This window comes from Lygodium microphyllum, chromosome 17 (genome assembly GCF_053477565.2).
Source record: "Lygodium microphyllum isolate KBCC chromosome 17, Lygodium_microphyllum_v1.1.10, whole genome shotgun sequence".
Lineage (NCBI taxonomy): Eukaryota > Viridiplantae > Streptophyta > Polypodiopsida > Schizaeales > Lygodiaceae > Lygodium > Lygodium microphyllum.
Genome location: NC_141151.1, coordinates 30,145,026 through 30,163,305, shown reverse-complemented (window position 1 = coordinate 30,163,305; position 18,280 = coordinate 30,145,026). Strand labels below are relative to the sequence as shown.

The 18,280-nt window shown below is 40.9% G+C and overlaps 1 protein-coding gene across 7 annotated transcripts in view; it reads left to right on the top strand.

Annotated features, from left to right (window-relative positions):
• Positions 1-18,280, top strand: part of LOC148021740 (uncharacterized) — a 265,301-nt gene that overhangs the window by 234,145 nt on the left and 12,876 nt on the right. For 6 of the 7 annotated variants that reach the window (XM_087697266.1, XM_087697265.1, XM_087697262.1 and 3 more), the window contains one exon: positions 13,062-13,133. In XM_087697266.1, the coding sequence (XP_087553392.1) occupies positions 13,062-13,133 (72 nt within the window). The other variant, XM_087697264.1, reaches the window with a different exon arrangement.

Here is an 18,280-nt window from a genome sequence, read left to right as displayed (position 1 = left end):
AGCCCTTAGACTTGGAGGAGCTAGAACAGTGTCCACAGTGGCCATAGCATCCTTCAACAGTGGCCAATAGACAACCGGACAATTTTCCACTTCAACCCACACAGGGCATTCACGTTGCAGTAGACGCTGAAAATCTGCCATTGGGCGCCATGGTACAACATGGACCAACTGGCGATCAAAAAACAAAGGCAATTTAGACAGGAGAGCAGCACGGTGCGTCTCAGATTTTAACAGCACCTCAAAAAAACCTCGGGTCCCAACAAAAATCTCTTCAACATATTCCCCTTGTAGCAGACTGTGCAGCCACTGGCGAATACGAGAAAGTAGTGGGATTCGACCAGTGAAGAAGAGTATCACAGCGCTATCATAGAACACCGAAAAGGAGCGCAGGACAGTTTTCGGGTCCACAGTGGCTTCCAGAACATCGTCAGGTGCAGAGTCAAAAGACTTCTTGATTATGTGGAACATAATCGCCAAGCAAAGTGTTGGCAAATTCCAGCAAATGCTCCCAGTTAATATCCTGAGAGTCCATAGAATCCGAAGAAACCTGAGCATAGGAAGGATCCTGATGATCCACTGTCTCTTCCGAAGTATGCTTGGTACGTTTTCCCGCAGGCTGGATGTCAGGACCAGGGGGTATCTCTTCAGTGCACAGAACCATATCCTCAGGTTTCTCAGTATCAGAATCCGGACCAAGCGCTGCCACCGTTTGGTCTATAAAATCCAGATCCAGACCAGCCATATTGTATCACGATTGGATCTCGAAGGAGGACCGACGCGCGGTGAAGAGCGGGAGACGCAACCTTGTCCACCGGAGTCGCGACCTGTCCCAAGAGGGCGTGCGGCAAGGCACAACCCTAACAGTGCAGGGGCAAGAGGGTGGAACATAGGGCGCACATGCCTCTCTCTCTCTCTCTCTCTGTGTTTCTATGTGTCTTGCTGTAGCACAGGTCTCTGTCTGCTGAGTTAGAAATCTGCACCCCTGAAAGCTGGTTTGGATGTCAACACAATCTCCCCAATACCTCTAACAAAGTATGATGCATTCTTGGCACACTGTACGGACTTGCCAACTAGAGCTGCACCAACAAAAGCAAACAAATCTCTGCGAGATGTGATGTGCCTAGAAGCACCACTGTCAAAAAATCAAGTGTTGCATCCTCAGTAGAGCTAAATGCTCTATCAGCCCAAGAAGAGTCATAACTACATGTATAAAAGCACTAGCCCCAGTTTGCAACAAAGGATGCTAACTCAGTAGCGGTGGAAGGAGCATCAGAACAACAGAGATCCCTGACTCCTTTTTCTTCTCTTTGGCTATGCACTTTCTACACTCAATGATCTAGTGGCCTGGCTTCTTGCAATAATGGCATTTTTCCTTCTTGGCTTACGTGCCTTATTGCTTCTTATTACCCTATGAAGTGCCTGAATTTCCAGAGCTCTACAGAGCATTCTTTGTATGGCTTCCCTTGCCCTTCTATCGTGCCATAAAAGCTTGCTCAAAGGCTATGATATCCACACCACTGTTTCTTCTTGTTTGCTCCTCCTTTAAGAGCAAACTAACCAGTTGAAGAAAAGTAATCGGCTATGGGGAAATCTTCATGTGAGGTTCAAGGCCATATGAAAGGCCAAGTATGAGGGCGGCAATGAGTTCAATGTAGTAGATATTAGCTGTGTATCTGAGTAATACTCATCAATATTCATAAGCTGCTCGCGCAAGTCCTGAATTTTGTTTAAGTGATTGTGCATAGAATCACCCTCATCCATCTTTAATGTCTCAAGCTCTTTCTTTGAGAAAGAGATGCAAGTCTCATTCTTACTAGCAAACATCTGCTCCAAAGTGAGCCAAGCTTCTCATGAAGAAGCTGTAGATCAAATGTGAGGGATGATAGACCGTTGAACTGCGAATACAGGCTGAGGTGCCCGTTGTCCATGTCCTCCTGGAGGAGTAGTAGGAGCCACAACTCCAGGCCTAACTTCTTCTCCGCTTATGTAGTCCCAAAGATTCTTCACAATTAGCACATTCTTCATCATGAAAGACCAAAGTGAATAATTGTTACCATCCAACCAATCCTCCTTGGATACATAGGTAAATACATCACCTCCCTGATTTGCCATGATAATCAGTGCCAAAAAGAGCAATGCCCAAGCTGGACCAACTTGGAAATCTCAAAATTTCCAGAAATTACAACAAATAGGTTGCTGCAATTCGCAAAGTTAAGTTCACTCTGTCCAAACTATCTGTAATGCACGCAGTCCAAGGTGCATTTAATACTCAGCAACACTGTAGAAGCAAAGGCCCCAAAATGGTCAAAAACAGTCTATTTCAAACTGAAACTGCAATACATTTGCCAATCTCTGAATTGATAACAAAAGCCCCAAAATTTCACAAAATCTCTGCGTGAAATGTGTCCCAAATACTTGCAAATGCAGAGATATGCCACCCAAGTGCAAGCCTTTTCCTACGAATAAGATTTGAAATAAAAAATTAATAAAAATTTTCCTTTTACCCTGATCTTGGCTGCCAGGCAAGCTCGAACTGTTGGACCAGAGTGTTGCTGAGGCGTGGAGGGCAAGAACGGACTAAGGGCGTAGGAGGAAACAGTGGTGGCAGATTGGCGAAGTGGCGGCACTCACGGGTTGCAATCGTGTGCAGGCGGACTAGAGGAGGACAGGCAGAGCTGACCAAGGACTCAAGCAGCATAGTACAGGAGGAGCACCACAAGGGCGGTGCACACAGCAGGCGCTAGGGGTGGCAGGCGACTCAGTGAGGGGGTACCAACTGGGTAGTGGCAGCAGAGGGCGGAGCAGGCAGGTGCAGCATTGGACTAGAGATAGTCTGGCACTGTTGGCGAACTACTACAAGGGGCGTTGGCGGTCTTCAACTGAAGCTTGTGATGAGGCAACTGATGGGGCAAAACTAGATTGAGCAGAGACTCCTAGAGATTGAGAGTTGTGACTAGAACAAAGCTCGACTAAGCTTTGATACCAAATGTGAGAGGATTAAGTGGATTGAAGCTTAGCCATAGTTGTTAGGTACAAAAGGTACAATACAGTATGGTACGATAAAATATGGTACTAAATGGCACCTTAAGATTTTATAAGGTACGCTACGATATTAGTATGACAAAAAAAATAACTTGATTATTTTGGACTAAAGATAATATAATAGATATTTCAAGTCTAAATAGCAATGCTATTAGAGTATATAAGATGAGTACTTGAGGATAACATACCAAAACCTAATGCGGAATGCGCAGCATGCGCTGCTGCTACCTACAACTTATAACTACATAGATGGAAGTGGATACATCATACATGCATGATCATACAAATAAGAGAAGTGTGGGCTTGAGAGAGAGAAGGTTGAGAGAAATTGTTTGAATCTCAAATAACCTAATCTCATGGAAGAATCATATTAATATAAGGAGCATTTAGCTCGTCCCAAAGTGTAGTTCGAATGGAAAAGATGCATTCATTAAGTTGGTACCTTATGGTAGTAATATGTAAGGTACGGTACCTAAAGTATGGTATAGTATCAAACCTTTCATACGTGGTACTAGTGCAACTAGAGAGAGAAAGAGGCTAGAGAGAGAGAGAGAGAGAGAGAGGCTTGGGGGAGAAATAAGAAAGAAAGAAGAAAAAAAAAGAAAGGAGAAAGAAAAAAAGAAAGTTGTAGACTTAAAGGAGAGTGGCCAAAAAGTGCCCATTTTTTCGTACTAAATTGTACGGATACGTACCGTATCGTACCATACGGATCAGTCCGTACTACGTACAGAGACAACCTTGAGCTCAGCTGAGAGTGCAACAAACAATGTGGAGAGTGAAGCACGACACCCAATGCAATAGATTGAAAGAGTGTAATATGAAAGTACAAGGTACAACCCTTAAACCTTAGGGTTGTAAGAGGGTGTTCGCACCCGAAAGTGTGTGCAACATGACAAGTGCCCATAAATGTGTAACATAGGCACATACAATAAAGAGAATGAATCTAGGGGAAAAAACCTCTCGTACGGAGAGTAAAAAGTGCCCCAATGTCCTACGGATCTCCGATACTCCTCTGTGAGCGTAGGCGTGAGTGAAACCCAACAAAATCATACTACATTGAAGTTTCATAAAGCATCATAGTCACAACATTAGCCATTGTTGTCCAACCATGTTACATGCCCCAAAACTTGCATAAAATTTTGAGCCATACTAGAAACCCATTGGATGCATCCATAACTCATGTTTCTCAACATTTGTGACTCCACAACCATAGTAAAGCATATTCTCAACATAAACCATGGTTGAAATTGTCACTGCCATTTACTAACATGTTATTGTCCATGGAACCAGTTGTAAACCATTGAAAACTAAGCATTATCTGATCATAAACTGATCACTTGCTAATCTGAGAACGAATCACAAATTGCTGTAAATGTGACCTCAAAGTGATCACAAACTAATTGCAAAAATTGATCAGCAATTGATGCAAACCTAATCCCAAATTACTAACATGTTATTGTCCATGGAACCAATTGTAAACCATTGAAAACTGAGCATTATCTGATCATAAACTAATCACTTGTTCTGAGAACTGATCACAAATTGTTGCAAATGTGACCTCAAAGTGATCACAAACTAATTGCAAAAACTGATCAGTAATTGATGCAAAACCAATCCCAAAGGTGACCATAAACAGTTTTCAAACTGATTAAAAACTAGGCTGAAACGAATTAGAATTTGATCTCAAAAATGAGACAAAAACTCATGCCCAATTGATCATGAACTAATCCAAAACTAATGCAAAACTATAGTCTCAGAGCCACGATAACAACCATATTCATCTGCATACATCTCATAGTGACTAGTACACTGAGTAGTGACCTCATGGCAAACATACTATAACCACAGTACCTTGGATGTATACTGAATACATCTGAGATCCACTACATTCAAGAGCTATCCAAAATTGGAGTGGAAGTGTTACCTCCGCCTTGAGCATCACGCAATACTCCAGACCCTTGCTTTGTTGAACCTTACTTAGCCCAAATTATAGTCGGCTCTAACTGAAAAGAATCCAGGTGAAGCTGCAACAACTGAGAATGGTTTGCCAAGTCATCCTCTTCCATCCATTTTGCATGCATTGGTGAATAATTCTGAAACTTCACCAAATATCTCTTGGAAACTTTACCTCTAACTTTTCTTTCCTTATGTGCCAAGATCTTCTTGAGTACCAAGATCTCATCCAGCTTCTCAACCTTAGGCTGAATTTCAATAGACATCCTTTGGCACATCACCATGAAAAGGCCTTAATAAACTGACATGCAAGCATTGTGTATCCACCAATGTGAAGGTAATTTCAGTCGATATGCCACATCGTTGATCTTCTTCTATACCTAGAAAAACCCATAGTATCTCATATCTACTTTGGATACATCCTCTCTCTTCCTTTCATCTTTTTTCAGCGTTGCCTTTTCAAAACGCAACAATACATAATTGTCATCTCAAACTACAAAGCACGTCTATGGCGATCGACTGCCTTCTTTCGCTTTTCCTATGATCTCTAAAGTGTATATCTTATCTTTGCATAGACTACATCCAAGTTTTCCACGTAATAATTAGTCTCAAAGATCTTATCCTTAGTTTGCAAGATAGGTGGTACTTGCTTGCCACCCTTAGCTACCTCAAATGGAGCTTTACCAATGGAACTATGCACTATATTTTTGTAAGTAAACTCAACCAATGGCAAATATTGCTTCCACTATGTCTTGTGGTCTGACCATAGTACCTAAAAAGATCTAACACTGGAATTTGCTTGCTTTTAGACTGACCATCTATCTACGAATAAAAGGATGATGAGAATTTCAGTGTGGTACTCATATTTTCAAACACCCCCTTCCAAAATAAACCGGTCATCTTAGAGTCTCAATCATTGATGGTCGACTATGGCATACCATGATACTTAAAAGATATGCTACAAAAACAAGCGTGCCATATGATCAGCCTTTATTTTCTCTCTTTCTCACCAAAATGAGATGGGCGTGTTTGCAAATGATAGTCCACATCCCATCATTTCTTGTAGGTGTCCTAGGAAGTTCAAAAATAAAGTCCATCACAATGCTCTGCTAAGGCCTATCAGGAATAGACAAGGGTTGCAACAAGCCCACCGGCATCTTTTACATGTCATGCATGCTTTACCTTTTGGCATACAATGCATGTCCTAACAAAGTGCTCTACATCATGCCTCAAAGCTGGCCAATTAAAAAAATGCTTTATTAACTTGATTGTGGCATCAATATCTCTATGTTTCAATGGTAACTCTAGGCCTCAATTGCTTCATGACACATAGTCGTCCATGCATCATCAGAAATCCATCTCTTAGCACAAAGTACTAATGTCTTTGGCCATTGCACAACTGATTATAAACATTAGCAAAGTCTGAATCGGCAACATATTACTTTTTCATGGTATCCAACTCAGTGTGATAAACCATGTTGATGGCTGAAATTTGTGGTGTACGTGACAGTGCATCAGCCACAACATTCTTTTTATCATCAATATATACAATTTGTAAATGAAACATTGAGAGAAAATTTGCCCATCTCATATGTTTCTTTGATAACTTTGTCTACATCAAAAAGTACCTCAAAGTTTGATGGTCTATTTGCATTGTAAAATCAACCCCCAACAAATAGTGTTTCCACGTAGACAGTGCATAAATTACAGTCAAGATTTCCTTCTCATAGACTTGCAGATTATTCTCTGCATCATGGAGAATTTGACTCTCATTATCCACAACACAGCTATCATACATAAAAACAATCCCAATGCTCTTACCACATGCATTACACTAAACGACAAATGACTTTTTTTTATTAAGCAACATAAGCACAAAATCTGAAGTCATCTTTTCCTTTGACTTTTCAAAGGCTGAAATTTTTACTAGTGTCCATCGAAATGGCACATTTTTCTTCTATAAAGCATGCAATGGAGATGCAATTTCAGCAAATATGTGTACATATTTCTTGTAGTAAGAACATAAACCCAAGAAGCTACCAATCTCATGTACATTTCTCAAAGGTGGCTATGTTCGTATTGCCTCAACCTTTGTAGGGTCTATATGAATACCATCAACCGATACAATATGCACCAAAAAGTGAATTTCATGCAAAAAGAAATCACTTTTCTTGTCATTCATAACCAACTTATATTTGCATATTTCATTAAACACAATGTCCAAGTGCTTTCTATGCTCAGCCTCATTCTTTGAGTAGACAATCATGTCATCAAAAAAAGTATTCAAAAATCCTCTATGTGGCTTGAAAATGCAATCCATCATCTGATTAAAAGCGGCAAGAGCATTTGTAAGCCCAAACAGCATGACAAGAAACTCGTATAATCCAAAAGATGACTTAAAAGCTATCTTAGGCACTTCCTCCAGTCTAATGCTTATCTGATGATACCCACTTTTTAAATGTATACGATTGAATAAGACTACCCCTTTCAATCTACCCAAAATATTATCGATCCAAGGGATCAGAAATCGATTCTCTATCATGATCTTGTTCAGACTACGATAATCAATGTACATACATCAAAAGCACTAGAGAACAAAAAGAAGATGAGCTAGGCTAAATCATCCCTTTTTCTAATAGCTCATTCACGTGACTCATAATCTCCTCCTACTAGGCTACACTGACTCTATAGGATGGCTTATTAGATGGGCTACTTCCAGGGATAAGATCTATGCCATGATCTTTAGGTTGTTCAAGCGATAACTGCCCTAAAAGTAACTGAGAGAAGCAATCAACATACATTTTCAAAAATGACATGTGATTCTCCTCTAACTTAGACATATTCCCAACATTCTCACTGTCATCTTTAATTTTAGTAAAAACCAAGTACGCTAAAATATGATTTTGCATTATTTTAGAAATGATAGTTGTAAATACAACAAGGACAAATTTTCCTTTTAACTTTACATTTAGTGTGAGTGTCTTTCCCTTATGTTGATTAGTAATCTCTGTTGTATGAGAATCAATCACTATATGCATAGGGTGACACCATGGCATTCCGAGCAATACGTCACAACTGTCAAGTGGAACAATAAAGAACTCTTCGTTGTCCACATATCCCTATATATGTAACTGAAGCTTTTCAATGAGTATTGTGACAAGCTCTACCATGGCCTTTATGTGCCATGCCAACTTCTCCCATGGATTCCATCCCATCTTCTCTGATGCCTAGATAGGTTGCACAACTCAGTAGCATCATCATTAGGCTGATCATTAACAACATTGGGCATCAATTCCAATGATGTTTTGGGCTTATTTCGAATCTCCCTGATTTTTTACTTTCTAGCTTGCTACTTATTGGGACAATCCCTTGCAATGTGACCCTTCTATTCACAAATGAAACATTTATTTACAACCATAAATTCCTTACATTGTGCCAATGTTTTTGAGCCCTTGCTTTGCTATTTTGGCCTCTTTTCAGGCTGATTTTCAGATCTATCCCTTTTCTCGACCTTAAACAACTTTTTATTCAACTTCTCCTTACTCTCTAGGAAACGTGAATCCTTCTCACGCAACAAAGTATTTGTTGTAGCAACAATCCCTATGAGCTGAGATATGCTAGACACACTGCATTTAATGCAAAAATCCCTAATTCCTTTGGGTAGCTTGCAAACATATTTTTCTACTTACCCATGAAGGGGTACAGGGCGATAAGAAGTAACTAGTAGCAATGTATTCCAAAACTTCTTATTATATTGCTCCAAATTCTTACATTCCTTACCATCTAGCTTATTCCAAGTTATCATGATGTCCACCTCAAAGATACTTGTCAACCAATTTGATGTAAATATTTTCTTGAATTGTACCCATATCGACAGTGCTCTACTTTGCTTTAAAAGAGTGGACCATCACTGTAATGCATTCCCCTTCAAGAAAGTAGTTGCCTTTCGAATCTTCGAGGACTTAGTGAAGTTTCCCCCTATATGGCTGCATCAAATTGCTAAATGAAAGTCAAAGCTTTCAGCCTATCTTGTGCACCACTGAAGGACTCAAACTTCATTGTTTTTCCACTGTCATCATAGTCTTTTGCGGCCCCTTTTGGTGTCAAGTTGTTATACATTGGCTGCTGCAAAAAGGGTGCATTCACTGAATTTACATCAAAACCAACACCAAATAGAGAATTTACATGACTGGCACTCATCTCTAGAGCCCCATAAACATTCGGGAGTATAGATGCAATACCAAACATGCTACTTCGTGCCCCAGTCATCAAGCCAATGCTGCCATCCATAGGGTTTTACATATTTTCAGCCATACCCAAATACATTGGACCCTGCATACCATGCATTGGCTGTTGCATACGATAGGGATTTGTGCGATATGTTCCTGTATGTGATCCCTATCCAACCATAGCACGAAAAATCATGCTACCACCAAAGTATCCTGGCTACCCTATCATAGCATGCATACCCAGCTATCTAAAATCCATTGGATTAGCACTTCCATGATGGCCTTGCATTTGCATTCCTTGCCCCTTATGTACTAACTATTTTTCTTTTATAGCATCTTGGGAAGCTTCAAATGAAGGCTATGGCATTTTCTTTGATTCACCTTGTTGTCCTTCTTTCGAGCATTCAAAAATTGGGTGAATTGAGGATCCTTTGCTCATTTAAATTAGCAAAGAGATTTGTTGTTATCCTCATACGGTTCTTAAATTGGTCATCAAATTCCTCTTCACTTTTCTCATCACTAGCATCATTATGCCTTGAAGGCCCTACATCTTACCCAATAGCAACATTTTCAACTTGTTTCAACTTTTTATGTTGCAGAATCCTTTTGACGAATTGATTGTATGTAGCTTTCTTTAGATACATTTCTCATTTGTTGTATGTGGCTCACATTTAGTGACTTTTATGGATAGTTTTTCCTGTTTTCGATCCTCCTCTCTATCACTCAATGTAATACTATGGAATGTCATCCTTTTATTATACTTGTTTGGAAATTGTCACTATTTACCTAAAAAATCATTGCTATTTACATCAAAAAGTTAAACCTGCAAGTCACTATTTGTATTGGTACTTGGGTGAGTTATCCACTTGGGATTTAAATAGGTGAGCAAGGAATAAGCTATTAGGTACTTCGAATTCCAGGTGAGACTAGACATCATAGCAGCCAAGTAGTTTGTACCAATGCTTGACTCCATCCGCTGGAAGCTGATCTACTAGAGCACGTTTGCTTCTCACTTGCTAGCAAGGCTCTAGTGGTGTCGATCATGTCCTATTGGTGACACCTTGATATAGCTTAGTTCAAAATTTCCTAATGGTTCAACTTAGACGGGTCCAAGGAATCCCGTGCTAATATTGCATGGCAAACCATCATCCAACATCATTTAGAGAGTGGTTTAGGGATCTTTGATCTAGAGTATGAGAGGTAGGCCCTACTAGGCAAGCTAGTGATGCAAAGGCTCTCTTAGCAGTCAAACCTAGAAGCTTCTCCTACAAGAGGGTTTTAGGAATGTAGACCTTATTTTGAAGAGCAGTAGAGACCATTGAAATTGATTTTCACTATTGCTTTGATGATATTAAACAAATCATCTTTTCTTTGCAATTTGCTACAAGTTTGGCAGAATTTGTGGAAGGTCCTAGAGCAGTGGATCCTAGTTTACTAAGAGGAGATTGACAAACAGCCCATCATCTAGAACCGCAAATTTGAGATCATGATAGGATGTGCCTTGAAGAGTGCATTCACATGTAGTGGGTTGGTTGGGAGTTGATTCTTTTCTTTCCATGAGAGTGTGGAGAGACATTTACAAGGGTACGGATCTAGCGGTACTATAGTAGGCAACAAGAAGAGGGGTAGAGGCCCTCAGGGAAGAGATTAATACAGTGACCCCATAGCATTGGCTAGCCTCCCCTCACCGAGAGCCTATACAGCCAGGACATGGATTGGCAGTACAGTTTTAGCCTATGGGCTTTCTAATGCAAGTGGCAAGTAAAGTCAAAACTACCCTCCCAAACACTTTATTTTCTATGTAGGAGAGTGACCCATTAGCTTTGGACAGAGAATAGCAAGGTCTTGATTTCAATGACGCCCATTGGACGAGGATCAAAGCCATACACCTCCAAGGGAAGACATGGCAGTTGGGTCCACACAGCTTAGTCAGACATCCAAGAATGGCAACTTTGGATTTGGGAGGGTAGGCCTTTGGATGAGTTAGCAGAAAAGTGGTTCAAGCTAGTTATAAAGGCCCCTAAAAGCCAGTGAGCTATTTTGCTTGCCTCAAATTGGCCTCAAAACTAGCAATGCTTACTAATTTGCTTATTTCTATTCTTGACAGTTCTCAGCCCAAAAAGGAAGGCCGTAGAGAAGAGGCTAGTGTCAGGACACTTGTCACACAAGCTTCCAAGTATCCTACCACTTGTGACACCGCATGACATGTGGCTGGATACTTACCTTGTGCTACTTCACTTTTCCTTTTTGGACTAAGCCTCCTTAAAGAGCTTTTTTTTTCATTCTATATTAGCTTTTTTTGTTGTAAACTCATGTACAATACCTAAAGATAGCCCAAAGTTGGTGCCATCCATCACCATCATCATCCTCCACTCCATCAAGTACCTCAATATTCCCTCTTCTTTTGGTGTTGTTTTACAAGAGAGCAAACATATAAATTCCTTACCGCACCTCTTTCTCGATCTCTGCTTCCATTTCAAGATTAAACAAAAAACCATAACAATGTATAGTTGATCCACCATGAAGAAGTGCTGATTTCCTCTCTCTCTCTCTTCCTTCTCTAGTTTGTAAACGATTTACTTGCTTTATTGCATATTAAGTGATGCATGTGTTCATGTACCTCTTTTATAGGATCTTGTGAGAGTAAAAAATGTTTCTCCACACTCACATTGATTGTAATTGAGCTCTTCCCTAAGGGAGTTGGGCTGAGCAGAAATATACTCCTTCAAAGAGGGTTGCCCATCTTCAATCCTCAATCTTGTTTCCATTTCTTCTACGTTTCCATGGCTGTAATCTTCTGAATAATTGTCATATTCAGCTTTAAGTATTTGTTTTTCTTCATTTACTTGAAATATCAATTGTTGAGCATTCTACATTGTTTGGGGTGATTACAAAGGGGGCAAGGCTGGTGCAGATTTGGGAGAGGTGGCACATACCTGGAGAAGAGTGGCACAATGTTGGGAGTACGGATGAAGGGAGAGGTGCAAGAGTTGAGGTGGTGCACTGTCTTCAGCAGCACACATCTGGCAATCTAAAGATCCACAGACCACCTCTAAGTTTTAGGCTGAATGGTGGCATCTCAAGTGACTTCACCTTGGCTGGATTCCCATTTCCTTCTGAACAAATAAAATACCTGATGAATCATTTGACTTTATCTGTTTTGATATACAAGTAACAGGTCATTAATTCTTGTATTGTGATATCTTTTATGTTATTTGTGGCTATGCACACACGTATATTTATAAACCAAAAAAAAAAAACTCAACATGGCCTAGGCATGTGAAGATTCCTTAAATCTTTTCGTTACAGAAACCCATGTGGCTTACATAACCAAATAGCCTGTTTAAAGGCCAGCAAGGTAATGAGATTACCCCTAGCAAGACCCTAGAGCATGTGCAGTTTAATTATATTTATGCATGCTTAACACATAGTCTGTGCTACTGCAAGCAAGGGAATAAAATCATCCCCAAGCACAAATTGATGTGATCATGATATCATGAAACATAGACTGGATATGCAGCTGAGCTAGCTCCTCTCTTTCTTAACAGAATTAATTTGTAGCTGCATCAGGAAGTCTTTTTTTTTGCAATCTAATCCATGATAAATTTGTAAAGCTTAATATGCTCTCGAGTCTTAAGATTGTTCCATTAAAGATCTGATTCCGATATAGCTCACCTGTATGAAGATAGGTTCATTAAAGACCTGATTCCTAGATAGCTTACCGTGCATCTAGTATTTATTGTATGAATTAATGGTTGTTCTTTCGAGGGAGTTTATTTGCACCACAAGTATATATTACTGCATACTAGCCATCTGCTTGGACAATACTGAAAGCAGGTATTGAGACCAGGTGAGCAGCAATACACAGAATTTTATGGAGGCATTCGTTTCCCATATCCTCTTTTTCAGGTTTGTCAATTTCATCTTTGCCACAGGTGAAGTTGTAAATATATGAACTTGATTTATTGCAAAAATATAGATTCAATTTCTTGTCTAAAAGTTAAACAGCATTCAGGAGGTGTTTCTAGAAATTTGATAACTCAATCTACTAGTAGATTAGCCTTTGTGGGAGACTGCAAATAAGTGAGACCTCAACTACAGCCCATACACTTAAACGCCATGCTTACAAAGTGTTTAGTATCTCTGCAAGGAACATGGTGAATTAGTTGAGACCATCTAGACATTTTATTGAAAGCTTAACAAATTTGGATTTTATTTTTTTAGAAGTTGATTGATTAGAAATTTATGTGTAATGTCCAAAAACTTCAACAGAATTGAGTATTCAGATGTGCCACATTGTGAGGCTCCAAAAGAGCTCCCATATGATCGCGATGCCATAAGCTCCAATATTTGGCAGGTGAGCAAAGCCTCCAAAGCCTACCATGGCACATGAGCCAGCCTCGATGATAAAGATCATACTATGCACCTTTGTCTCATAGTAAGTGGCGGCTCTGGCTAACTGACTGCCAGCAAAGAGATATACCCCAAACTAGGCACTGCTCAACAAAGGAAACGGGGGGCACCTCCCCACACCAGATACACTGCCTTGCATGACCATATGCAGTGCTTTGGAGTCCCCAGGCACTGCAAACTCTATTTTTCTGCAACTGGGCAAACCAGCTATCAACTACTAGACCCCCATGCACTACAAGCCATAGGACACCCTCAGCCACCAACCATCCCATAGGCATTGCCGGAAGGTCTTGCGGAAAGCATCCATGGTCCTATGCCCTATTCAATATGTACCACGTGATGGGACCCAGTCCATGTCATCTTGCATCAAGATGTGACTGCTAATCCAGGTGTCTAAGCAAAGAAGCTCATTGGCTGTTGGGTTGACTGTTGAGGCTGGCTAGAGCGACTCCCTTGAGTCCAAATCCAACTTATCCATAGGCCTACCCTTCTAGATCCAAAGGTGCAAATCTTGGATGTCTGACCAAGCTGTGTGTGGATCCACCTCCTCCAAGGGGTGTCAAGGAAGGCAAGACTTTGCTGCCCTCTGTCCAAAGCTAACCAGCCACCCTTTTTGTGAGAGATGGAGTGGATCGAAGCTCAGCTGAGAGTGGAGTAAACAGTGTGGAGAATGGAAGCACAACACCCAATGCAATAGATTGAAAGTGTAAGATGAAAGTACAAGGTACAACCCTTTAACCTTAGGGTTGTAAGAGGGTGTTCACACCCGAAGTGTGTGCAACACGATAAGTGCCCAAAAATATGTAACATAGGCACATAGAATAAAGAGAATAAATTTGGGGGAAAAAACCTCTCATATGGAGAGTAAAAAGTACCCTAGTGTCCTACTGAGATCACCGACACTCCTCTGTGAGCGTAGGCGTGAGTGAAACCCAACAAATCCCCCTGGAGTGAAAAGTGATCAAAATACAAGGGTCATCCACCACCAAAGGAGATCAAATTTAAAAGCATTGTGAAATACTTCAAATTTGTCACAAGGAAGAGCTTTGGTGAAGATTTCTTTAACATTACTACTGGTAGGACAATAGACAAGGCTGATATCTCTGGCATGTAGCCTCTCTCTGACAAAGTGATAGTGGATCTCGATGTGTTTCGTGCGTGCATGAAACACTGGGTTTTGTGCCACTGCAATGGCACTTTGGCTGTCAGTGAACAAAGGAGTAGGCTCCATGACAAATACATCCAGACCAGTTAGCAAGCATCTAAGTCATACACATTCAACTGTGATAGTGAAAGTTGCCTTGTATTCAGCTTCACATGACAATGTGGCAACAGTGGATTGTTTCTTACTAAGCCAAGATATGCAAGATGAGCCAAGAAAGAAACAACTGCTACTAGTGGAGTGATGAGAATCATAATCACCAGCCCAATTAGACTCACTATAAGCATGTAAGTGCACCGGTCCCCCCTTGGCATAAAGCAATCCAAGAGATCTAGTATCTTGCAAGTAATGGAAGACACGCTTGACAGCTTGCCAATGTGACATGTGTGGCTAATGCATGTATTTGCTCAAGGCTGAAATTGCAAACTGTATGTCCGGCCTAGTGTTGCATTGGTAGATAAGGCATCCAACTGCTGGAGCATATATGTGTATATCAAACAAGTCACTATCATCATGCAATGACAGCTTTAGTCCAGGTTCCATTGGTGTATAGACTAGCTTGCAATCCTGTAAGCCAAACCTCTCAAGAAGTTTACCAATGTATCTTGATTGTGATAAAGTAATATCTCTAGCATTATGAATAAACTGAATGCCCAAGTAATAGTTCAAATATCCCAAGTCTAATATCTCAAAATTTTGCTGCAAATTTTGTTTAAATGCTGAAATTTGATCGGCATGTGTCCCTGTAAGCAAAAGGTCATCAACATACAAACAAATGATCAGCATGGATCCCCCCTCTTTACATACATAAAGAGTAGACTGTGATGAGCTGTTTATGAACCCTTGGTTGAGTAAAAAAGCATCAATCTTTGTGTACCAAGCTCTATGAGCTTGTTTCAAGCCATATAAAGCCTTTTTCAGCTTGCAAACCAAGTGTTCGGATCCCTCAACTACAAAACCAATGGGCTGTTGTATATATACTTATTCATGAAGTTCCCCATATAAAAATGTAGTCTCTATATCTAACTGATGCACAGTCCATCCATAATGGGCAACCAAAGCAACCATAGACCTAATGGTAGTCATGCAGAAGGTAGGGGCAAATGTCTCCTCATAGTCAATGCCTTTCTTTTGTGCATAGCCTTGGCTACAAGCTTGGCTTTATATTTGTCAATGGATCCATCTACATTTCTTTTCAACTTGTAGATCCATTTTGTTCCAATGGCTTTCTTTCAATAGGCAAAGACACTAAATCCCATGTTTGATTCTTAATGATGGAATCAAACTCAGCTTGCATTGCTGCCATCCTTCAAGCTCCTCATCATCAATTGTATTTGCTACCATAACAAACTCCATGGTATGTGTAGTATCATGCATACGAGCTTGCCTTCTAGTACGACCAGCCATGGGAGCATCCAAATGACTATCTTTCATATTTTGTAAATACCATCTAGGCATTTGTCTTGCCTCTTGATTGTGCACAAGCTCTTGCTCAATTTCAGTTTCAGCACTTTGCTGAATATTTAGATCAGCCATTGGCTAATTTTCTGCATTATCCAATGGAGCAGCTGGCTGAACATTAAGTTCACTTGCTGAAACTCCAACAAATGAAATGGGCAGCAGCCCTTCAAATACATCATTGGCAGCCTGATACATGTCAAAACCAGCAAGGGATAATTCTGATTTTTCATCAAAAAGTACATCCCTACTGACAAATACCTTTTTAGAGATAGGATCACATAATCTATATCCTTTGCTCTCACTGCTATACCCCAAAAAAATGCATTTGACAGCCTTGTTATCCAACTTTTTTCCAAGTACCTTGGGAATGTGTGCATAAGCAAGACACCCAAAAGTACGAAACTACCCAACAGAAGGTTTTCAGCTATTCCAAGCCTCAAAATGCGTGATATTCTTTAATGCTTTGGTGGGGTATCTGCTCAAAACATGGCAAGCACACATAACGAATTCCATCCAAAAATTGTGTGGCAAGATCTTTGCTTTCAGCATACATTTGGCCATCTCCATGAGTGACCAATTCTTCCTCTGCAATCCCATTCTGCGATTTCACCCAGGCAACCCCTTTCCCCAAAGATGTCATACTATAGAGACCACTTCATGAAGACTACAATAGATGGATTCATTAAGAGACTTGGATTGTTGGGTATTTGACTCACGCCTTACTTACGCCTACGCTCATATGGGAGTGTCGGTGATCACTAGGACACTGGGGCACTTTTTACTCTCGGTAGGAGAGGTTTTTTCCCCCAGACTTATGGTCTTATTGTCGTATGTACTTATGTGCTTATGTTACACATATTTGGGCACTTAGTGTGTGTCGGGTGTGAACACCCCCTACAACCCTAAGGTTTAAGGGTTGTACTTTGTACTTTCAGGTTTCACTCATTCAGTCTATTCTCTTGGGTGTCGTGCTTCAACTCTGTCTCTCACTCTCACACAGTCTACTGAATCCTAGCTGTACCTCGATCCTCTGTTCTCACATTTGGTATCAGAGCACAGCTCTGAACTCAGCTTCTGCCTGAAGTCTGCAATCTACAGTCCACGTCAGTTCTTCTCCAACACCGCCTAACACTGCTCGCTAGTCCCCGTCAGGTTCTCCCTAAACTGCCTGGGCGCTCCAGCACGTCTGCCTCCAGCACGTTCGCCAGTCGCCACTAGTCTGAAGGGCGACGCCAGCTCCAGCTCCACGTCAGCAGTTAGTCTGCCCATCGTCAGTCTCATCAGTCAGTCTCGTCAGCAGTCAGGCGCGCTGCCCGACTCAACCCACAGCTCACGACTGTCCAGCAACTCCACGTCGCACAGTTCGCCTGTCAGACGACTTGCCACACGACTGTCCTGCGCCGCTTGTCCGCCCGCCCGTCAGACGTTGGCTATCTCCACGTTAGCCAGTCCGCCCGCCCGTCAGACATTGGCCATCTCCACGTTAGCTCTGCTCGCGACTGTTCGCCCGCCTGTCTGACCAGCACACGCCACTCTGCTCGCCAGCCTGCTCCACGTCAGGTAAAATTTAAACAAAAATTTTTTAATTTCAGCCCAGAACACACCTCTGGAAGAGGAGGTTCATACGCGGCAAGCACAGAACAGGTGGGGGATAAATTTCATGCAAATTTCTGACCTGGATCATCAAAAATTTTGGGGCTTTTGTGTATTTCATGGACAGTTGCATTCAAACTGCTGGTACAGTCACAAAAAGACTGTTTTGAACTGTTTTGACAGAAATTTTGGAAAAAATTTTAGGGATTTTGAGATAACAGTGTTGCAGTGCACTGTTTGAACCTTGGAAAGCGTGCATTAAAAGACAGTTTTCTGACAAAGTACGCTCTTGCACATTAATTGCAGAACAATTTTTGGAAATTTGCAGGTTTCCAGTTCATACTGCTTTGATATTGCTCATTTTTTCTTTGAAAATTTGTCATCATGGCAAATCAGGAAGGTGATGTCTTTACGTATGTATCCAAGG